Raw genomic sequence first — 24,711 nt, 5'->3', positions numbered from 1 at the left:
CAATTCCTAACTCAACCTATTACTGGGCTAAATGTAAGCACGATCTATTTGCTGTGATTAGATAGCTCAGTAAACCTAGAATGTTCTTAACTCTGAGTGCCAATGAAATTGGCTAGTGATGCTAACTCACTAACCATGATTTGGTACGTAATTTCCGAAAATGATGTCATTTCCACTGTACATACAGGGTGTCTCAAAAATACATGGCATAACTTCAGGAATGAGTTCCTCATATGTAGACAATAAAAATATTTTATATCAACATAATTTGGGAAATGCTTGGTTTCCAAGTTTTGAAGGTCTGTCTATGACACTTAACTGTTCACATCACCTTATAGTAATTGTTCAAAATGTCCACCTTCTGCCTGAATACAGACCTCACATCGACATCTCATGGACTCGCGAAGATGATGCCAAATTCCTGGCATGTTTCATATTGTCTCACAACCTGCCATAATTTGATTCCAGAGAGTTTCCACATCAGCTACTGGAGTCGAATACACCAATGAATTTAAATGGCCCCACAAGAAGAAATCTAGTGGGTTTAAATCAGTGAGGGTGGAGGGTAAGTGCAGGGTAATCTGCTGGTGACAAGGCCTGTACCCGTTGCAGATGGTAAGGATACAGTTGGCGTTCTCGCAACACTCTCCAAATAGTCGAACAGCCAGCTGCATTGCTATTCTGCGTGTGCTGATTCCAGGAGTGGCATGCACAACATCCAAAATCTCCTCCTCTACTTCAGGAGTCATAGATCTTGGTCATCCTCTGTAGGCATCACGAGATGTAAAGGTCCCATGTTCACAAAGGCGGCGATGGATACCTTCAAACGTTTTCCTGTCTGGACATCTTCGTTCTGGGAACCTTTCGTGGTACAAACGATGAGCCTTCAGAGCACTGCCGTCCTCCAAACTGTACATAAAGTGCATATCTGCTTGCTCCTGATTTGAGTACATGGTCGGAATGGAAAACCACCAGATTCTGTCAGTACCTTGTGATGAAGGACTTCACCTGCGGGAGATAAGACATTCCGGTTAATAACTCGGGAACCAAGCATTTCCGGAACTATGTTGATATAAAATATTTTTATTGTCTACATATGAGGAACACATTCCTGAAGTTATGCCATGTATTTTTGAGACACCCTGTACATCGGCTAATGACGCTAACACAATAACTTTGATTTGGTAAGTCGTATCCAGAATGAAATCATTTCCATGTCGCAAAATCATGACAAATTGGTTTTACTACAGTTCAAAATTTAGTAGGTGCCACCAAAGACCTTTTCACATCAAAAAAATGGTACTGAATGGGTACCACCTTCCACTAACAGAATTATAAAGGATCACACAAGGTAGCTGTTTGTAGTGAGTGAAGGGCGTAGTGCCCTTTATAAGCTCAACAGCAGGTCATCGTGTGACAGTTCATATTGCAATACAATAGGGCAGTGGTTTTCAACCTTTTTTTAATAACGCCACCGCTAACGTCATTTATTTTATTTTGGGGCACCCCTACTCCGATTCTGTGTGTGTGTGTGTAAAATATTAAAAAATATATTGAGGTACTAAGTAAACATCAATTATAGATTACCACAAAATTAAAAAGATACTGTACGTCTTTTTATAATGAAATAAACATATACATTTTTAAAAAAAAATAAGTTTAAGTAACTTAAATCCAAATTAGATGGCACCCCTGGAATGTTGTTGCGGTACCAACATTCCAAATGATGATGATGTGCTGCATGCTCAGACATATGAGGTTCCAGAGCAGATGACCCAAGAGACACTCATTGTCAATGGCATTTGCCATTGACAATGAGTGTCATTGTCAATGGCAAATGTAGGGCATGTTTTGCTGGCAAGAACTAGGACCCCTGGTACGTATGGCCCAACAATTCACTGGTGAGGTCTACTGGCAGCTCTTAGGAGACCATGTACATCCTGCCATGTTGCATTTTTTCCACAGACAGAAATGAGATTGTCCAAGACGATAATGTGCCATGTCATAAGGCCTGCACTGTGCATGAGTGGTTGAGGAACAGAGTGAAGATATCAAGCTTCTTGATTGGCCTCCAAGTTCACCTGACTTTAAGCCAATTGAACACTTGAAATTTAATCCAATTGGGTTGTTTTGGAACAGAAGTGAGGCATATGGACACTCAAGCATCATCTGTTCCGACATACAAGCATCATCTGCAAGGCTTTCCTAACTGTGGAAAGCCTTGCAGGCAGCATGGCTGCATATCTCTACAGATGTCATTCACTTAGTCTTGCCTTAGTTTTAACCAAGCAAAAGAAGTCCAAAAGAATACATGAAAAAAACAAAAACTAACTATAAAATCCAATAATAATAAAAAAAAAAAAAAAAAAAAAAAATGAAATAAGATTCATACTAAATGCATAGCAGTTCTTCATTCATTCATTCATTCTCTGCTCATCAATATGCATTTAAAAATATTTTTTATTTAATAATAATTTTTGATGCTACTTAACATTTTAAACATCTGCAACTTTCAATCATTTGGGAGTTCAATTGTGTGAATTTGGCGTGGCATTTGCAAGCAAACCATTCCTTCTGCATTATTCCTTGTGGGGAATTAGTTTTTAATTTGTGTGTTTTTAATTTACATGCATTCTTGTTTTCAGAATACATCTACTATGCAAACTAAGAAATGACTGTATATCATGGTAAAGCAGAATGGAAGATCTAATTCCTGTGCTGCTTGAATTCACAATATAAATAGTAAAAAAAAAAGTAATGGCCCACTTTCATTATTCTACATAAATTCGTGGCTCACAATATGTTTTGTATATGTTCTTTTATAGAATTTATACATTGAACATTTACATATTCTTTTAATTTGTCCATATCATATTAATATTTTTTTTCAGTTCTGATATTATATATTAATATATATCATATTTTGTAAATTCCCAACAATTTTAAAGCTAAATTGTTTGTTATCAGAAACAGCATGGTGGTTATTCAGAGGCTGTTTTCCTCTGAATTGTTTTCATCACATTATTCAGAGGTTGTTTTCCATAAGACAAGTTCCAGAAGACTGCAGCAATGCATTAATTATATAAAAAGGAAAAATAAAGCTGAATATCAGAATTACAGATGAACTTCACCTGTAGTGTGTAAAATGTATGCAACTATCTCAAAGAACAGTCAGGTTTCATGCCAAGCAAGGAGAATCCAGGATGAAATATTTGCACTGAACAACAAATTATATAAAACTCATGGGAACATAACAAGAACCTTATAATTTATTGCTCTTTAAAAAACGTACTATAAAGTATCTAGAAATATGCTCTTTCAAATTTTAGAAACATATGGAAATTATATGGCACCTGCAATTTATCAATTATGGGAACATCAACAAGAACCTTACAATTTACTACTCTTTAAAAAAACACTAGTATCTAGAGATATGCTCTTTCAAATTTTAGAAATGTGTGGAACATTACATGGAACACAATCTAATAACCAATCCTTTTAGCAGCACAATGCCAAGAATTCAATAATCTACTTAAGTTTAATATACTTTTATCATTGTGGGCATTTTGGCTGCTTTTCCTACTATTCAAAATGCAACACACTTTTAATATAATAAGACTGCCCTTGCATAACAGTGAAATCTAAGAATGATTACATTCATATGCTGCTGCCTTAATATTGCTTACCAGTATCCAATGCACTATCCTGGTTATCTGATGAACCATTTAAGAGACAAGGAGGTTTAGCCCCAGCTCCAACACATTCCATCAAAGTAAATATGGTATTCCAGTCCTGTGTACTATGGATATTTGCAGCATTAGTTCGAAGCAGTTCGTGGAGGGCACAAGCCACTTGACGAGAGACATATAATATTGTTGATGTTTTAAGAAGCAGTAACATATGGAGAGACTGGAGAACCTAGGATGAGAAACATAAATATTAGCTACATAAAAAAAAAAGCCCATTTCTTTATAATATATACACTCTATGATCACTGAAATATGATTTCTCCTCTCCCAAATTAGCATTAGCAAGGGCACAGGATGCAAGAAAGCAAACTTATATAGCATCAGCCAAAAAAAAAAAAAAAAAACCACACCCCCTCATCTCATTTCACCCATCCACTCACTCCAAATGTTTGTCTAGTTCTGCCTTGAATCTGTTTAAGCTATCAGCTTCTATGACATATGGAAGTTTGTTCCAGCAATCAGCCACCCACTGGCTAAAGGCAAACTGCCGCACATCTATCCTGCAACTGTCTTTCCTCAATTTGAATTTATGCCCTTTCAGGCAATTATTCTGAGCAAGAGGAAGAATCCCATCAGCATTGAGCATGCTTAAACCATTCAAGGCTTTATACACCTCAATCAGATCACCTCGCAGGTCTCCAATTAGTCTCCAAACATTGTAATTTGCACCACCATTTTACAAATTACAGACACTGTAATTTGTAAAATGGTGGTGAATGAACCATTCTAGCATAATAAAAGGAAAGCCGAGTCAACGCTGCCAGTTTTTACTATATGCTAAAACGTGTAGCATTTGTGAACTTGTAATTATAGTAAACATGCAAACTTGTAATTATAGTTATAGTAAAAATGATACAGTTTTTCAGTTTGAAAGATGGATAATTAGAAGCAAGGACAGAATCCCTCACTTGCTGAAACACATCTTTAGTGTATTATTCTGGAGTTGTTATGAAGGCAAGCATGGTCTGGATAGGACCTTGTCCATTGCATGACAGTTCATTGTATGAAATAATTTAGTGCATGGCAGTTCGATGTATGTGAAATTCGGTGCATGATAGTTTGGTATATGAGACAATTTGGTGAATGGCATTTTGCTGTATGTGACAATTTGGTGAAAGATAAATCATAGCTATGAAATTTGGTGTATTCTGTGGAAGAATTTGGTTTATGGCAAAGCAAGATAGAAAATGCACACTTTTAACATGTGTGCTATTAATGGTGAATTTAGTGATTATGATACTGTTCCTGATATTTTATATTTTTGATGGAGCAAGCTTTTCACCTTTGTTTTTTAATGCACATTCTGTTTTTTAGGAGATCTTATTAAAGAAGTGCCACAGACAGGTTAAAGATTGGGATACAAGAAAAATAGACATTTGGTGGGGGGAAGGGGTTATTCCAGAGACCAAAAGTAGAGATCATTAATGGATGCTGGTTGGTAATGCACATCTTCTGAATGTCAGAAGATGTGCATTACCCAACCAGCATATCTTCTGACATTCCTACATTACTTGAAAGAAGTTAGTAGTAGGCTAGTGCTGTAGATGGGTTAAGGGTAGGCAAAGCAGCCCTGGAGATTGTGTAGGGGTCGGAATTGGAGACCACTCTGGCCCAGTGAGGTGTTTTCACCAGGACCCATGGTGATTCTCTCTACTCCTGACTAAGGGATAGTATGCTAAAAGACACCTTGCATGGAGTTAAAAGGGTGTTTATTTTTGCATAAAACAACTAAGGTCGTAAGGCATCAGTATATAATGCCTGTGAATAGCATTAGCAGAGACATATGATGCAAGAAAGCAAGCTTATGCAGCATCAGCCAAAAAAAACCACGCTCCCATTTCACCCCTCCATTCATTCCAAATGCCTGTCCAGCTTAGCCTTTATTTAGGATATCAGCTTCCACAACAAAAGATGGAAGCCTGTTGCATATATATATATATATATTTATACACACACAACATATACATATTGTATTGTCTGTTTGCCTTGTTTGCTTCTTAAAAAACCCAGGTTACCATGTGGGGAAGGGAACTAAACACCTACCCATAAAAATTCCTCCTTTGTGATGGGATTCGAACCATGTCATTTTCCACACAGCATGATCCTAACCACAATGCTATATGAAAGGCCATTAGTATGGAGACAAGATGTAGAGAAATACTTTTTTTTACAATTTGCAAAAAAAAAAAAAAAAAGGGGGGGGGGGGCTTTTGAAGTACATATTTTCAAGTAGCTAGGATTGGTTGATTGTAGGTTGAGAACGGTAAGGAAGAAATTTATTAACACAAACTAAAAGAAAGAAAGAAAAAAAAATTAAGATTAACAGTCTTTTTTTTTTAAGTTTCTGACCTATGCATGATACACTGAATTGTTGTAGTCATGAATTGTCTTTCACCAAATTTTCACCTATATTGAAATATTATGCATCAGATTGTCGGATACAATGAATTGACATGGTCTGGCCAACTGAAGACAAAACAACCTTCCATCACAATGCTGCAAAAAAAAAAACACAAAGGAAAAAAAAAAAAAAAAAAAAAAGAAAAAGAAAAAAAAAGAAAAAGAAAAAGAAAAAAAAAAAAGAAAAAGAAAAAAAAAAGTGGGATGAGGAAAGGAGTAAGAGAAAAATATAATACCCCTGGCCATACTAAATCACTGAAAAAACTGAAACTTTCATGATGTAAGAAACATTGTAATCAGATGTACAGTACAGTCAAAGGCACATGAGCAGTTCCTTTTGATTATGCCTTTTTAATCTACAAAAAATTAAAGAGGCATGGTTCAAAAATCAATCAAAAGTGGGGAGTTAGGATTTCATAAATTAGACCAGTGTTTTTTCAGTTAACAGAACACACAACATGCAAATTAATTCATATATATATATTCACCAACTCATGCGATCTTACACCCATATGTGTTAAAGAAAGACCACGCAGACTAGCCCACTATGACAAAGCAGTCAATACTTGCTTTGGTTACAGTATGTATCAGAATTTCCCAAAACAACCGAACAACCATTTGTGGGTGGGTTATATATCCCAAAATGTTTCATAATCTAGTGACATTCATGCCATGGTGTGATTGAGCCAATATCCATAACTAGGAGGCCAATGACATGAGGTGGTTGGTCACATTGTACTTACAGTCAATGAACACTGACTGTAAGTACATAATGCTATTAATAAACTATTACAGTATTATTATATATTATATATTATATATAATAATATATAATATATAGTAATACTCAAGAAACAGCTCAAGAGAGAAATTCAGAGTAGGATACTACAGTAATTTCTTTCGTAGATAGCCAGCTGCAGAACAAGAACACAACAGAAGCTGCAATATCCTACTCTAGGTAGCATACTGTGGCTTCTGGTATATATGTTTCAAGATCACATTATGATCTTGAAACATATATATGTCACATTAAATAATGCATGGTCCATTGTTAACTGTTGTGCTAGTATATGTGCTCAAAACATAGTATGAGTTCATACTATGTTTTGCAATCATCAAAAAAGAATTTGTCATCTATAAAGTAAATGTTCAGTTTCACTATGATTTTTACAACAAAGAGAATTTTTTTATGTAACTAGAAGTTTGTAATTTCTTTTATCATGATCTTTTAATATCTTAACTGAATTTATTTTTGAATACCGGAAAGTTAAAATGTCAGTGAATATCAGTATTCTATTTTATTATTCAAAGCAATAATTCTGATTTGTTCTAATTTAGAGATTAATTTCATTTTGCATTGAGGCAATCCTAGAAACATCAAGGCAACGAGTTATTGAGTTTATTAAACATTAGTGGTAATGACTTCCAGGGATGAGAAACAGCACCCAAAATCAGAATTGCTCAGAACTGCTCAAGAAAACAAATTAACAAATAATTTGTTCTCCATGTTTTATGAATACAACCACACCTGGGTTTTTCCATTTGGCCTGATAATGGATTCCAAAGCTGAATATCTAGATGCATAGCCAAGTTAGTTTAGCATTTGGATTATATTGGCTAGTTAGTAACTGTAATATTTTAACAAAAAAGTATTTTAATAAACTAAACAGTTTATAAAATATGGTAAGGAATATTCCTTTCCACATATTATTGTTGTTGTTATTTGGTTTTTAGGAGCATTAGCAACTAAGGCCATATTGCTCCGGGATTATGTGGTGGTCATTCCCTGACCTTTCCGCATCCTTCGTATTTGGTGGTGACGGGCTTGAACCCCAGTCTAATCAAGAAGCGTATGCTACGCACTGCTGCTCCTTCCCACCTGGCTACAGAGGCGCCCATATATTATTGAGGGGATATTAAAAAGTCTGGATCCTGACCTAGACAAAACATCAGTAGGAAGATGCTGTTTTTAATAAAAGTTGTCTACATATTCAATAACTAACACGTGAAATTTCATTCCCAAAGGACCCTATGTTTGACAAAGTGGAGTATTGAGCAGTGATCAAGTTCCTACATTTGCAGGGCAAGAAAGCTCAGGAAATTGACAAAGAAATGAAAGCTGTGTATGGGCAGAATTGTCGATCCTATGACACTGTAAAAAATGTGGAAACGGGAGTTCCAGTGCGGTTGTATAAGTGTCTTTGATGAGCCAAGAGAAGGAAGGCCATCAACATCCAGAGACAGTGAGATGGTTGCAAAAGTTGAGCAGCTGGTGATGAGTGACATATGTATGACAATTCATTTCATCGCAAATGCAGTGGGAATTAGTTATGGGTCTGTCCACAGCATTTTACACGATCATCTTCACATGTCTAAGGTCTCCGCACGATGGGTTCCAAGATTGCCGACGCCTTTGCAGAAGCAATGTCGAATGCAATGTTCTTGACAAATGTTGGATTTGTGTAATGCGGAAGTTGAGAATTTTTTTAATTGGTTGGTGACAAATGATGAATGCTCGGTGTACCAGCATGATCTGGAGACTAAAGACATGACAGAGCAGTGGAAGCACACCTTCTTCCCTACTCTCAAAAAGGCAAAGACCACTCCATCTGTGAAGAAGGTGATGTTGTCAGTGTTTTGGGACAGAAAAGGTAATCTTGACAGATTACCTACCTCGTGGTTCCACACTTACCAGAGGATACTACAGAAATCTTTTGAAAAAGTTACATGATGCTTTGATGGTGAAAAGGCGTGGAATATTAATCAAAGGTGTCCGTCTTCTGTCAGACAATGCACCAGCTCAAGTGGCTGTTGCCACCATCAACTTTGTTGCCCAGTGCGGTTTTGAACTACTGCAGCACCCACCCTATTCTCCTGACCTAGCACCGTCAGACTTCTTGTTTCGAGAAATGAAGAAACCATTGCATGGATGCTGCTTTGATTCATCTCAGGAAGTCATCAATGAAGTGCAGCCTTCTATGATCAAGGCATTAAACAACTGATCCATAGATGGGAGAAATGTGTTACTATACATGGAGTACGAAAAGGATTAAAGTTCCTGTGAAGTTTCATCTTTCTAGGGCTATTATTTCTAGAGTTGTTTATGGTGTTTTTACACCGATATTATACAGATAAATATAACTTAAAATATTATGCCCAGCTGCATTTAGTCTTAAACATTATCACATACACCTTTTGGCATCTCTCGTATTGTGGGATTACCTTCACAACTGGGTTGCCATGTTCGCAATACCAGGGTTCCTGCCCACACACCAATGAAAGGCCAACAAACCCTGAAACAGTGACGTCTGGATGGTGGTGCCCAATGGGAATAAATAACAATAGTCTTCTATTAGTGAAGTGTTACTTATTCGAAGCAATGCAATACTGTACATGGTAACTTGCTGTGAAGGATGAGCACAATATGAGGTGCAGTTGAAATGATGCCCTTTTACACTACTATCGTAGTTTTCATTTAAGAGTTGTCTATGGTGTTTTTATACCGATATTATCTAGTAGAAGCATAATGTATACAAACAGTATGCATTCATAAAAAACTTGAAAGCACATTGCAATAGTAATTTGATAAGAAATAAAATAGCTTATTAAAAAAATTTTGATTTTTACCTGTGGAATCATTTCTTCTCGTCGCATTAGCCTAATGGCTATTCGAAGCAACCCAACCACTCCTCTTTCTAACAGAAGTAAGTGTTCGCTGGCTCCAGCACCCATAATTAAGCTATAAAGATGATCCCTAATTTCTGACCATATAGTAGAAACACGATCTCTACAAATAAACAAATAAACCACTTGAGTTTGTTTTTTTCTTCTCTATATACTAATTAAACTCATATATATACTTCATAATTTTGTAATATGCAATAATATTGATGAATATATATACTATTTTATGGAATCGACTCTTTAGCATTCCTAAGGAGGAAGATAAAAGCAAAGAACTACAAACTGCACTAAGTGTAGTTTGGAGTTCTCAATTATTATTTTGAATAAAACAATTAGAATGTAACTCTTTGGCAAAAGTGGAACATGCTTAATTTCTGAACACTTCTAAAATTTTTATTCATTAAAATTTTACCTAATCTTCTTGCCAGAAGACAAATGGTAGTTTGTGTGGGTTGCTTTGAATTAGTTAGTTGCCTTGACACTAACTGTATGTGCTTTATGGTCAGTTTTTCTATTTTCAAGCTGCTTTGGTCCTGGGGTGACATATTGTGCATTTTGCAAGCCTAAATCCTTACCTTAAGGCATCTGCTTACCTTAAGTAAATTTAAATTAGTAAATTTAACTTGTTATATATTATATTTAACCTTTTATAAGCTATCTTTTTTACTTCACAATCAAGTGATAGCAAGCAAGACAAGATATGTATATCCTAAATGAATAGCTGCCATAATTTACCATTTCACTTTATCATATTTCTCAAAAGCTAAAACAAAATTTCTATTACTGTAGAAATTTTGTTTCGAAGCAACAGCCAAAAGTCAAATGAAGGCAGGAGTAATGTCAGTTTTTTCCTTTTTTTCAAAAAAAAAAATATATATATTAGGGGTGGAAAATGATGCAAGGAAGCAAGCTTATACAGCATCAGCTGAAAATAAAAAACCCTATCCACCTCATCTGTCCATCTCCCCTAGTAATTTGTGTAATTCTTCCTTAATTTATCCAAACTATCCCACTTCCATAACAATGGATGGAAGTTTGTTCCATCAATTACTCTCTGGCAAAAAGAAAATTTCTACACATTTACCCTGCAGTCATGTCACTTTTTTTCATTTTCAAAATAAAAACCCAACTGCACTGAATCAAGTTTAAATCATATACAGTCCATTCCGGTTATTTGGGACACATCAGGACTAGTGCATTTTGGCCCGATTAAGCGGCTGCCCCAATTATCCGAAGTTTCACTTAAATAGTTAAAAATACAATGCACCCCACCCCTTTACAACTGGTTCACTGTACAATGAAATCACGTTACGATGAACTCAACATAGTAAAGTACCGTTCATTATACGATGTGTAGTAAGCGCCAGTCATTGTGATCATGTTTGTGAATTGAATTTTAATTCTCTCAAACAGCAATTCTAATTAGCAAAAATAGGAGGAATATTATCCACAGGCTATAAAAGTAAAGATATATTAAGCACAAATTTACCCTTTATTACCTTACCAATTAAAAAATAAATGATAACCCAAAAATCGGAAGAATATACGTGATAATTGGAATAATTAATACGTACTGTAATATGTATATACTAACCAGTTGACATTTCTGTCCACTGACATTTGTGGATGGGGTTAAAATGTAAAAAGATAGGTAATCAATAACAGAGAACTCGGCACGCACAAATTGCAAGTAACACAACACGTGCAAGTGAGAACGGAGTAACGAGTTACAAAGCTTTAAAAATAGGAATGAAGAGAAGATTCTGAAAATGAATTTTTTATATGATTGAAGATTTCATGGAAGTGCAAACACATTTCACCAAAATAACCCACAGAATTCCAGCTGTCGGTATTATCGCAAATTCAGTAAGATCGAAGTTTACTGTCCGTTTATGATAGATTTCACTAACAGAAAAGCCCAGTAAACAGGTGACTGCTATTTGTTTTTATTGTTTTATGGTTGTGACCTTCAGAATTTCGACCGAACCACGTGGTACCGGTGGAGACAATCGTAGGGTAATCTTCAGTGCTGCGGTCTCCTGCCCCGATTAAAACGGCATGCTGTCCCAATTAAGCGAAGTAAACCCTGGCTATTTTCTCGATTGGTTTCTGTTTTTTAAGATTTGCCCCAAATAAACAGCTGCCCCGATTAATCGGTGGCCTAAATAAATGGAATCCACTGTATATATTTTTTTATTCTGTGACTTTCTGCCAACTTCCTATGAACCCTATGTTTATAAACCTTTTAGGTTTTCTTTCCACTGAGTTAGTGTCGACTTCTGAGGGGTAAGCTAATGGTGCAAGGTTTAGCAAATATGGTAGATGTGGAATTTTTTTTTCTCAACCAAACTATTCAATTTTACCACATGGAGTCTGATATGATCAGTATATGTACACTTACTGTTCCAATGTGTGTGTGTGTGTGTGTGTGTGTGCATGTGCACGTGTGCATGCTGTATAAAAACCTTGAAATTGGCCAAAGAAGAACATTTTTCTTTTGTTGCAGCACTCAATCTATGGAGTTTCTGGCAGCAGATTTTGGCTGTGATAGTTTTTTTAACTCGCTGGAACACATAAAAGTCCCATGAAATGCACAGCAAAATTACCTCTTAATTGTGCTGCAACTAACAGATGCAGCAAATTTTCAAATTTTCTGGCATTGTTGATGTTACTTAGAATTGTAAAAAAAAAGAACCAATTTTCAGCCCATCAGGGAGTTAATTTAAAAATAATGTTTGGTCATGAGAACACAGTGAAGCATAAAATTATAATATCTTTATTGCACTAACAACATTCCAAGAATTACACTACAAATTCCTACTATTAGTTCTGAAGATAGTTATAGCTGTTTGTTTTTAGGAACATTAACAACTAAGGCCATATTGCTACGGGGATATGCAGTGGTCATTCCCTGACCTTTCTGCATCCTCAGTATTTGGTGGTCACGGGCTCGAACCCTGGTCTACATAAAGAAGCGTATGCTATGCACTGCTGCTCCTGCTCACCTGGCTACGGAGGCACCAGTTCTGAAGATGGGACTTTCTTAGCAGTCCTTAAACAAACAAACTTTTTATACAAGGTGGTGTCAAAAAGTTTCATGACTGAATTTGTTAAAAATATCTGAATAAGGAAAACCTTTTATTTTGTAATTTAGAATATCTGGAATTTTTTTACATTAGGTGGCATTTTTGGTTTATTTGCTTTTTTTTTGGTTTTTTTGGTTCAATGCAAGTAATTTTGTATTATATATATTTTTTGAATTTTGAACAAAATCACCTATAAATTTTTGTTGAAGATTTCTGCTTTAGACATTACAAAAATGATTTCAAGTAGCAGAATATTTCAATGGTACAAATGCTTCAAAAATGGGCATAATATCACTGAGAATAATACACAGTGTGGAAGGCCTTACATAACCATAAAATGATGAATTTATCTCTCATATTAATTGAGCTGATTGTGAAATAAGAACTGTGGAGTCCTCTCAAGTTGAAATATTGAAGAGAGATGGCAAGACGATGTTTTAAACATAAAAGGATTCTTCGTTCCTAGGTTTTAATTAAACTGCAATTTTTTTGAAAAAAAATTTCACAATTTTATTTAAAAATATTTTGTTAGCACAGTAAAACCATTCTGAAATACAATAATTTTATTGTATTTCAGAATGGTTTTTCACATACAGGATGACCAAGAAAAAAGGTAAGTGAAACAATGCAGAAGTCGTGCAGTTACATCTGCCTATCTTCTGAGCCATCTTGTATATATATAATATCTGGCCACTTTATTAACACCATGAGCTAATTAGCATGGTGAACCATCACTGGCCCAAATAACTGCTCTACCATGTGGCATTAAGTCAACAGGGTATTGAAAAGTTACACAAGAAATACTGCCATATATGTAGCAAAGCTCCTTCAATTCCTCGAAAAGCTATGCTGGCATGATTGCCAGAATTAGCAGTACCGACTGGGGATTGAAAAGGAAGACCCTTGCCCTTATCTATAAGGCAATCTTCCTCCCAGTGATTTCTTATGGAGCTGGTGTCTAGTTTCCTAGGCTGCTCTTAGCTAACATCAGAGACAAACTAGGATCCATCCAGCATGCCATATTATTCATAATAACTAGAACATGCCACACAGTAAGTATCCATGCTTTGCAGGTCCTGGCTGGTGCACTTCCACTTGACCTAGAAGTGATCCGAATAGGCCTCAACTATAGTTTGATTGATTGATTGATTTTGGTTTTTATGGCGCATGAGTGACTAAGGCCATGATGTGCCAAGTCCTCAACTATAGACTTAAGAGGCAGATCCCAACAGACAAAGTTCAGGCCAGTTTGTAGGTTAATATTGATCTTAGGGATCAGTATTAACCTACAAACTGGCCTGAAACAGGAAAAGAAAAGAATACAAACCTAGCTGTATCAGAAGTGGCAAGACAGGTGGGACCAATCAAAGGGGATGGCATTTGGAGGTTCCTGCCACAGGTAATTCTAATTTCCCCTAAGCCTCCACTCTGGTTTGCACCAAGCCTATATATCATGTTTTTGCTAACAGGGCATGGTTCACTGAATCCAAAACTATGCCAACTGGGCCTCATACAGGACTCTAAATGTACCTGTAGTGTTGATGAGGAACAGGCATGTCATATATGACTTCCTCAATTACCATCCCAATAGATGAAGATTGATCACAAAGACTGGACCTATAAACCAAAGAGATGAGCAGTTGCTAATCTCTGATGAGACACACTATATGGCCTTCTCCGAGTTTGCTCACAGAGTCTTTGAGACCAGGAGAAGCAATCCTGCCATGACTCCCCAAACTGTGACATCTTTTCCTACTCAGACAAACAAGCTTACCTTCAGAAGATACAAACCTAAATGTGCCTTGTCACCCAGTTAGAAGTTGCATGTTAAATTGTTTCCTAATTACTTTTCATAATAAAAACTAACTCTCTTATTATGCACTATACAGTTAGTCCGGACTTACGTAAATTTTTTTTGGGTAAAATCGTAAAGATACTTTCTGTATAATTTTTAAGAGTGAAGTCAAATGAAGGAACAATAAGTATAAGTTTTTATTTTCATTTCCATACAAACTATGTTCGATAATAACCTGTAGCGTAATTAGAATCTAGGTAAATAAATAGAGTTAACATTTCATTTTCTGCTTTAAAAATTCCGAAGAAATATTCAACATGTGTTTGAGACAGGTGAACTACATCGAAGCACTTCAGAGAAACCCCCACAATGTTCAAGCCACGTTGACTGTGTCCTATCAGCCATTTCTTTGGAGAATTATACTCTTGCCCTTTGTCTCTACATCCTTTCCTTCCAGATTGTAGAGTCAGCTCAATTTTGTTTGAGAGCAAAGTGAGAGCTTTTGTTTTTGCATTTTATATGTAATATTGTTATACATATCGGACTATTGTGGTTAAGTTGAAATTCACACTGCCCTACCATTTTCGACTTTGTGTCAAATTATCATCTTGTAGTGTGTGCTTCATTCACATGTTGTAAGGTGCTCTTGTAACTTAACCCTGTGAAATTCTTTACAGAAAATTTCAGTTTGAACATTATCATGGTGCCACCTAAGGGAATAAGTGAAAGTGGTACTACTTCACTGCTGTTTCCAGATAAAGTTTTTAATTCTTATGGTATATAACTATTTTTCTTCATTCTTCTGAGGATATCATGTGGTTTTTGTAATTTTGGCATAACAGGGATATAGTAGCAATATTTTATTAGCCATTCCCAAGTTACGTAAAACTAGACTTGCGTAAGAAGTCCTGGAACACATCTCTTAGGTATGTCGGGGACAGATTATATATGTAAAACTGTTTAATTATTGTCTGCCATATTGCCAGTATATTATCCATATGCATTAATAGGTATAAAAATTGTGAGTGTAGAAGTGGAACCATGCATGAGTGTGTGTGTGTGTGCGTGTGCGTGCATGCGTGTGTGTGTGTGTGCAGGTTTAACAAACAAATATCTGAAAATGTGTGTATTAGTTAGTTTCTGTACTGGGTGAAAATGTGCCCATCTAACCTGCAAAAAAAAAAAAAAAAAGTATTGATGGTAAAAAATGTCATTGTAAGCTGTGAAGTGACTGAGTGAATGAATGTATTTAGAGGGGAAAAAAGCGTTTAGGAAATTTGCTGAAAACTGCAACACGATGATGCTTGTGAGGTGCTACAGCTACCTACTAGCATGATGTAACTGAACAGCCTGAACAACAACAAAAAAAAAAAAATGTGTTTGTGTGTAAGAAATTTAAAAAAAATAAAAAATAAAAAAACAATTTTAACGTAGTTTTATTTATTTATTTTTTTGTGAAAAGAAAAAGATTGGGAGATTCTTTGTTACCAACATAGTACAATGGTGAGACAGAGAAGGGTCAAACTGAGTAAAAAAGAGATTCTTCATCATAAATCAGAAAGTTGGTAACTGTGAAACCGGACGAAACAGAAAGCCAATACTACTATAGGAAGAAAAACTGTGTAGATACTCACAGAAAGTAGTACAACTGCGCCCCAAAAAAAGGCAAGTATGCTAAATACACAAACAAAAAACAGTCATTTCAAGCAGGAAGACAAGAAATTCATATAAAGCCTGAAAAAAATTCAGAGAGAAAGGGAAAACAAAAAAAAGTTTAAAATAAAACCAAATAGAAGAGCAACTAAAAAGAAGGCAGAGAAAAGTTATAAAATCAAAATTAAATTTTTTTATATTGAAAGTAGTGTGAAATTTAAACAAACAAAATTTAGAACTGAAGTGACTAAAAACAAAGACAAGACCATCATAATGGAGAATACATAGTAAAAGGAGGGGGGGGCAGATCCTTAGAATGCCAAAAAATTATAATAGCAAAAGGACTATGGGGCATACTATCAGAGACCATGCCTTCATACTTTTCATCATATCTTTATATTTTTTCAAAACTGCCTCTAGTGCTTCTGAATCCATCCTTTGCATTCCAGGCACCAACACATCCGTACTTTCTGGCGGGTGACCAAGAGATTAGTGGTTTCTGTGATGGTTCTCTATTACCACAGTGCATTCTTTGTAAGGTTCTTCACACATGTGAGTACTGATGCTTTGTGATGTTCTCACATAAAATGCAGAGGTTAATTGTTCTGTTGTTGATAATCACACTTGATGATCTGCTCCGATGTCAAGCATCTTGCTCCATCATCTTAAAATTGACTGAGGTGTTTAAGGCTTTGAATGGATTGAGCAAGCTCAATGCTGATGGGATTCTTTCTCTTAGACTGCACAATGAGGGGGCATAAATTCAAATTGAGGAAGGATGGTTGCAGAACAGATGTGTGGGAAGTTTAACTCTAGCCAGATGGTGGTTGATTGCTGGAACAAACTTTCATCTGTTGTTGTGGTAGTGAATAGCTTGAATAAATTCAAGGAAAAACAAGACAAATTGGAGAGAATGGATAGGTAAAATGGGAAGGTTTTTTTTTTGGGCTAATTCTGTATAAGCTTGCTTTCTTGCATTGTTTGCCACTATAAATATTCTAAGTACAGCATTCTCTTTGTTATGGCATCTGCTAAGTGCACACTAATAATCGTACCTCTCTGGAAGTTTGTGAAATCCTGCCCATTTCCCATTGCTGGTGAGCTGATCAGGGCACTAGTCAGGTCATATGACTTTATAGGGCTTTCCTATGTGCTACACACTACAAAACCACTATAATTTACATATATTTGCATAGATTGTTGCATTGGTTGTCACATTGGCACTAATGATATTAAGAGTAGGAGGCCGGCAGAATTAATTAACAAGTACAGGTCACTGTTGAAAAAAAAGCCGTGAATTAGGGTTGAATTTGAAAGTGTCTCCAATTCTGCCCAGACACGATAGGAGGTAGTATATGATGAGAGCCTTGTCGATCAATTCGGCCCTGGAAAGATTGTGCAAGGCTCAAGGGATAGAATTTTTTTTTAGCCTGGTCTGTACTTGTTAACAGAAGGGACTGCTTCTACAGGGATGGGATACACTTAAATAGGAAGGGTGCAAGAACATTTGCTGATGCTATCGAGGCAGTGTTAGGTGGGTCGGAAAACTGCTAGCTTGGGGGGATACAAGGATTAATAGCAGCAGCTTGGAAAATTAGATGCAGGATATTTCAGAGACTGCTGGGAGTCACTGCGATACAAGTAAACACATGGGTTGTGTTAGGATAGCTAAGAAAAAGAACAGGTGCATGTATACTTGGTTGTACACCAATGCTAGGAGTTTGGTAAATAAATTTGAGGTATTGCTCAAAGCATCAAAAGCGGATATTGTTGGGATATCAGAGACGTGGTGTCACAGATATAAGGAATGCAGAAATGGAATTTGAGGAGTACAACGTCTACAGAAAGGATAGACTGGATAAGAAGGGAGGAGGGGTTATGCTATTAATTAAGAAACACATAAAATCCAAGGAAGTGAAGCCAATCGACATCGCTGGACAGTGCAGTGTCGAGTCAGTTTGGTGTGACATAAGCACTGGGAGATCAAAATTGAGAGTAGGAGTGTGCTATAGGCCTAATGACTCTGATGAGTATAATAAGAAACTGTACAGGGAAATAGAGTGGGCTAGAAAATCAGAGAGTCTTATTATGGGGGATTTTAATTTCTCAGATATTGATTGGAATTTGTGAGTTGTTCACTCACAAACAAGCAAGGCTTTTGTTGATTTATTGGATGATTGTTTTCTACATCAGCATGTTCGAGAGGCAACTAGAAGGAGTAATACTCTTGATTTGATTATCAGTAGTGATTCTTCATGCATTAAGAATCTGCAGATAGAGGAACCACTAGGTGGCAGTGATCACAGTGTGCTGAAGTGGGATTTACTCAAAGAGGTAACTACTATCAGGAGTAAAGGGAAGGGTTATTGCTTTCGTAAAGGTGACTACGATGGTCTGAGACAGTATTTAAATTCTATACAGTGGGACCAACTGATGATGTTACCAACAGCATATTCAAAATGGGAGGCATTCAAAGAACTTACCTTGGCAGCTACTAGGCTTTACATACCAACTAAGAAATATTGTTCAAGGTTTAGACCTAAATGGATCTCAGATGAACTAATGAGACATACGACAGAGAAGAAAAATGCTTGGGATACATATAAATTAACACGTCACACAGAAGCCTATGATAGATATAAGTTGATCTGTAACCAAGTTACAAAGGAGGTTAGGCAGGCGAAGGCAGATTACGAGAAATCTTTGGCAGAGGATGCAAAGAAAAACAGTAAAGAGTTCTTTTCTTATGTAAACTCTGGAAGAAAGGGGATGAATCAGATTGGTCCACTTGATATCGATGGTTCAACTGTTGATGATCCTGCTCAGGTAGCTAACAAACAAAACGAATATTTTGCATCGACATTCACACATGAGGAGTTATTCAGCAAGGGGAATGCCAGAGGTGTATTCAACTCTGGCAGTAAGCTAGATAATCTTGTAATAACTGAGAGCAAAGTGGAGGAGAAACTGTTGAAGATAAACACAAGAAAGGCACCTGGGGTAGTAGTAGTAGTGGCATGTGATGCAAGAAAGCAAGTGTATGAGCTTATGCAGCATCAGCCAAAAAAAAAAAAAAAAAAAAAAAAAAATTACACCATTCCCTCCAAATGCCTGTCCAGTTCCTCCTTAAATTTATTCAACCTATCAACTTCCACAACGACAGATGGAAGTTTGTTCCAGCAATTAACCACCCGCTGGCTAAAGGCAAATTTCTGCACATCTATTCTACATCTGTCCTTTCTTAATTTGAATTTATGCCCCCTTAGGTTCGTAATCTGAACAAGTGGAAGGATCCCATCAGAATTCAGCGTGCTGAACCCATTCAAGGCCTTATACACCTCAATCAGATCACCGCGCAGGTACCTAGTCTCCAGCCACTGCAACTTGCAGAACTTAAGCCTCTCTTGATAAGAGGATACCTTCATTCCCCTCACCAATCTTGTTGCCCTTCTCTGTACACGCTCAAATAAATCTACATCCTTCCTAAAATGAGGCCTCCAGACCTGTACGCAGTACTCAAGGTGTGGCCTGACCATTGCCTTATACAGAGGGATAATCACCTCCTTTTCCCTGCTAGCAAAATTCCTATATATCGTTGACAAAACTCCAATGGGTGGGTGGGATCTATACAGTTATATTAAAGGAGGCAGCAAAATAAGTAAGCAAACCCTTAGCCATAATTATGAGAGCTTCCTTGGACTCAGGGGAGGTAACCATAGACTGCAGATGTGCAAATGTGATCCCAATTCACAAAGGAGGATCAAAGGCTGACACAAGTAATTATAGACCTGTGAGTTTAACTTCTGTTCCACGAAAATTAATGGAGGCACTGGTTAAAGAAGCACTGCAGGATCATCTAGACAAGACTTCAGTTATAGCTTGGACACAGCATGGTTTTGTTAAGGGGAAGTCTTTTCTGACCAATTTGATTGGATACTATGATGCAGTCACAAAAGAGCTGGATGCAGGGAATAACTTTGATATTATTTACTTGGATCTTAGAAAGGCTCTTAGAATCCTATTGCACATGGAAGGCTATTGCACAAATTGGAGCAGTGTGGCATTGGAGGCAAATTGCTGCTATGGATAAAGGGGTGGTTGAGGGGGAGAAGACAGAGAGTGGTAATCAATGGACATTGCTCATCGTGGACTAATGTTATTAGTGGAGTCCCTCAGGGTTCAGTGTTGGGTCCATTATTGTTTTCTGTATTTATAAATAATATCGATGATGGCATATCAAGCTTAATGTCCAAGTTTTCAGACAATACAAAAGTTGGCAGGGTTTTTAAGGACACTACTGACACTATGCTGCTGCAACAGGATCTGGAAAAGGTTGAGCAGATGGGCTGAGAGGTGGCAAATGAAGTTTAACATTGACAAATGTAAAATACTACATACGGGAAACAGCAACCCCAGAGCAACGTATCAACTCTGTGGTACTACACTGACAGTGGTAGAGAATGAAAAGGACCTGGGGGTAATTGTGCAGGCAGATATGAAGTTCTCTGACAGTGCAGATGGGCTGCAAGAGTAGCTCATGGTTTCTTATCAATGATATACAGGAATTTTTCTAGCAGGGATAAGGAGGTGATTATTCACTTGTATAAGGCAATGGTCAGGCCACACCTTGAGTACTGTATACAGGTCTGGATGCCTCATTTCAAGAAGGATGTAGAGCTGCTGGAACGAGTATAGAGAAGGGCAACAAGGTTAGTGAATGAAACAAATTGTTGCTCTTACGAAGAAAGGCTTAAGTTTTGCAAATTACAGTGTCTCGAGACTAGGCACTGGCGAGGTGATCTGATAGAGGTGTATAAAGTCTTGAATGGTTTGAGCATGCTCAATGCTGATGGGATTCTGCCTCTTGCTCAGAATAATCACCTGAGAGGGCATAAATTCAAATTGAGGAAAGACAGATGTAGGATAGATGTCTGGAAATTTGTCTTTAGCCAGCGGGTAGTTGATTGGTGGAACAGACTTCCATCCCTTGTTGTGGAGGTTGATAGCCTAAATAAATTTAAGGCTCAGCTGGAGAGGTATTTTGAATGAACTGAGGGGTGAAGTGGAAGGTTTTTTTTTTTCTGGCTGATGCTGCATAAGCTTGCTTTCTTGCATCATATGCCTCTACTAATGCTAATGCTAATACAGCACAAACCTTGATGATACTAATAAAACAGCTAAAGAATGTAATGTGCTTTATAAATTAAGCCAAAATGTCAAAATGTACAGTGCTATAATACTGCAACACAGAAAACAAAATCAAATAAAATTTATATGCACTACTGTGTTCGATTTTCAATCATGGGGATCATTCTATTCCCACTGAAGACCAATCTAAATACTCAGTGCTAAGGCTTGGGCTTATGTTCAACTTGGAGGCAAATACTGTTATCTATGGTTCTGCCTAAGATGCTATTATCTTTTTAAATTGTATAGTATCACTTGAACAGGTGAAGTTTCTATAATTTAAAAAATGACACATCACCAGAACAGCTGTTTAGAAGCTAAACTTCTATGTTGAAATATTCTCCCTACATTCCTGTAGCATTGTACTGCACAGTAGAAATGTAGCTCGGTTTCTAGGAGGAACACATATTGATTATTATATGTTATATAAGTTTAAATGGAAATTTTACTTCCATATACCACTTAGCTGATCACTTAGACAAAATACATCATTCACAATTTGGTGAATGTTTGCTTGACCACCCGCCAACTAATGAAAAAGCCAATATCTTCAAACCAGCTGTTCTGGCAATGTGTCAAATTTTTGAATGTATAGCGAATTTTTAAATGTACAGTGGATTTTTATATGTATTGCTGTTCGTGTGATGCTATACAATTCAAAAAAATTATTAGCAACTTAGGCAGAGTCATAGATAATGGTCTATAATTTGTCTCTAAGTTGAAAGTAAGCACAAGCATTAGCGGCAAGTATTTGTCACTGGTCCCCCATGATCAAAAATTGATTGAACACAAGTAATAATATGTACAGATTTTATTTGGGGGGGGGGGGGAAGAATCAATGCAGAGTTTAGTATTTTTACAAAATAAATTTTTTTGTCTACATAACAGGAGGACTGATCAAAGTAAAGGAAAAGCATTAATAAAGAGCTTTAACAGTCTATTAGATGTACCAAGATGGGATTTAATTTATATTCATTCCAAATTTAGTGCATTTGCTCCTATTTAAAAACAGCGACTGCTGGTTTTAAATGTCTTTATCCTACTATGGCCTATTGGTATATTTTTATACTTCTAAAAGTTGTCTACAGAAATACACTCCTTAGACAGATATGGTTAGCAAATAATTTAAATTTATTACATCATTTTTATTTTAATGGAAACAGAATTTATACCTATTTTGAAGAACAATTTTAATAAGAATTTCTAGAAGAAATACTGCGGAATCTTCATCATAACAATTTCCAAGGGAAGTAGGAGAATCTGGACCATGACAAGCAAAGATAAGTGTCTAAGAAAAATTAAATGAAATTAATTCATTTTATATAAGCAGTATGATAATTCAAACAGACTGAAACTGGTTGCAAAAATTACTATGGTTAATCCATCACATCTTTAATAAAAAGTTGTGCACTAACCTTTACTAATTCTTGAAGGGAATCAATTCTAAGAAATTTACTCTCTGTGATCAACTGTTCAGGATGGCAGTCTTGAACACAGTCCAGAGACAATTGCCTTGAAGCTTCATCCTCTGGTGTAGGTCCTCTCTGAGTCTGAGAATCTGATGTTAGTGTAATATAAGAGTAAAATGAACTGAGAATACCCGATTCTGTTCTTGGAATTGTCGGAAGGTCTTCTCGTATTAAACATATAAAACCATGAGGATTTACAAAGTCTTCCACCTAAATAAAATTAAAAAAAAAAAAAAAAAAAGTAATATGTTACTTATTTCAATAAAACAATGTATATTTAAAATCTATGAAACCATAAATTTTCAGATATTGAAATACAGTGTGTTATTCAAAATTTAAAAACACCATAATGAGTGCACCTGGAATCCTTGGCTTGCACAGCTATTCTGTAAGGTTTAATATAGACTGGTTAATGGTATTATTCTTTTTTAAGAATACCCTTTTGTGCTCCGAGCTAATTTTTTATTTACTCTTCTCTGTATCCTTTCCAACAGATTTATGTATTTGCTAAAATGAGGTTTCCAAACCTGTATGCAATATTCCAAATGTGGCCTAATCCTTTCCTTATACAGTGAGATCATGTTTTGTCCCTGCTGGCAAAGATTCTAAATATCACTGAACAGAACCCCATGAGCTGATCTACCAGCTTATTTGCATTGTCCAGAGAATTTCATGTTAGACTGTACAAATACTTCCAGAACTTTTTCACACTTCACTACCTTGAGTAGGTTTGGGACCACTCAAATGGTGTGTGTGTGTGTATATATATATATATATATATTTTTTTTTTTTTTTTAATGCGAAAGACTGTCTTTTGGATTTTCTGAACAACTCTTTGGTAACTTCCCATTATTTTTCTGTAATCCCATATAATTACAGTCCCATATTACATGAATTCCCAGCAGGCCCTGTATTCATTATCTATTTGATAATGTAACTACTGCAATGCAAGGCTGGAACAGTATATTTTCTGAATATATCAGTACTGACAGTCTTGATTCTAAGAAAGCTCCAGGTCTTGATGGCATTTGTCTACTTGTTCTCAAAACCTAATAATTTCTTCAACAGAACTTTTTTACTTATCATTAATTTGCTTTGCTTAATAGTGAATAATGCATATTCTTGTGAAAGAAAATTCAAAAGCAGCCACTCAAAAAAACAATAAATAAAATATATGAATTGAAAAAAAAAAAAAAAAAAATGGAATTTTATTACTGTGTAAAATGAATGCCATTCATGAGACTAAATACTTGTTTAGTAGTTACAGTATGTACCTACTTTTAAGAAGTGAGAAATTACTTTTTGAGATCAATTTTTAAATAATTATTTATTTAAAGAGAAAAAAAAAGGGTAATAAAAATAAGCATACAAATATAAGAAAACTTACCTCCACCATTTCTTTTGGCAATAATTTGGCTTTATAAAGTTGTAACACACAATCTAAAAGATTTTTCCATCCTTCTCTCAAAATATCTCCATGGCGATGAGCAAGATTGAATACTGCCTTAGCTGCTAATTGTGCTTTTCCATTACTCCCAAATATAACAGGTAAAACATCTGGGGACTGAAAGTAAAAATATCGGTTATTTAAAGAATATCCCCTTAAATAAAATAAAAATTTAACTTATGTTAGAGAAACTCATACTAAAAAAAAAAGTTTTAAAAGTTTATTCTTGATTGATGTACAC

At 36.0% G+C, this 24,711-nt stretch overlaps 1 protein-coding gene across 3 annotated transcripts in view; it reads right to left on the bottom strand.

Moving 5' to 3' along the window:
- The window catches only part of garz (Sec7 domain-containing protein garz), a 229,355-nt gene that overhangs the window by 54,860 nt on the left and 149,784 nt on the right, over positions 1–24,711 (bottom strand). For all 3 annotated transcript variants that reach the window (XM_090378119.1, XM_090378118.1, XM_090378120.1), the window contains exons 20-24: positions 24,411–24,587; positions 22,970–23,233; positions 22,727–22,842; positions 9,777–9,936; positions 3,687–3,918 (exon numbers count right to left, since the gene is read on the bottom strand). In XM_090378119.1, the coding sequence (XP_090234245.1) occupies positions 3,687–3,918; positions 9,777–9,936; positions 22,727–22,842; positions 22,970–23,233; positions 24,411–24,587 (949 nt within the window). The remainder of the gene's footprint in view (positions 1–3,686; positions 3,919–9,776; positions 9,937–22,726; positions 22,843–22,969; positions 23,234–24,410; positions 24,588–24,711) is intronic.

The sequence above is a fragment of the Mastigoproctus giganteus genome, chromosome 7, assembly GCF_048544385.1.
Source record: "Mastigoproctus giganteus isolate SK-2022 chromosome 7, ASM4854438v1, whole genome shotgun sequence".
Taxonomy (NCBI): domain Eukaryota; kingdom Metazoa; phylum Arthropoda; class Arachnida; order Uropygi; family Thelyphonidae; genus Mastigoproctus; species Mastigoproctus giganteus.
This window is presented reverse-complemented; position numbering and strand designations above follow the sequence as displayed.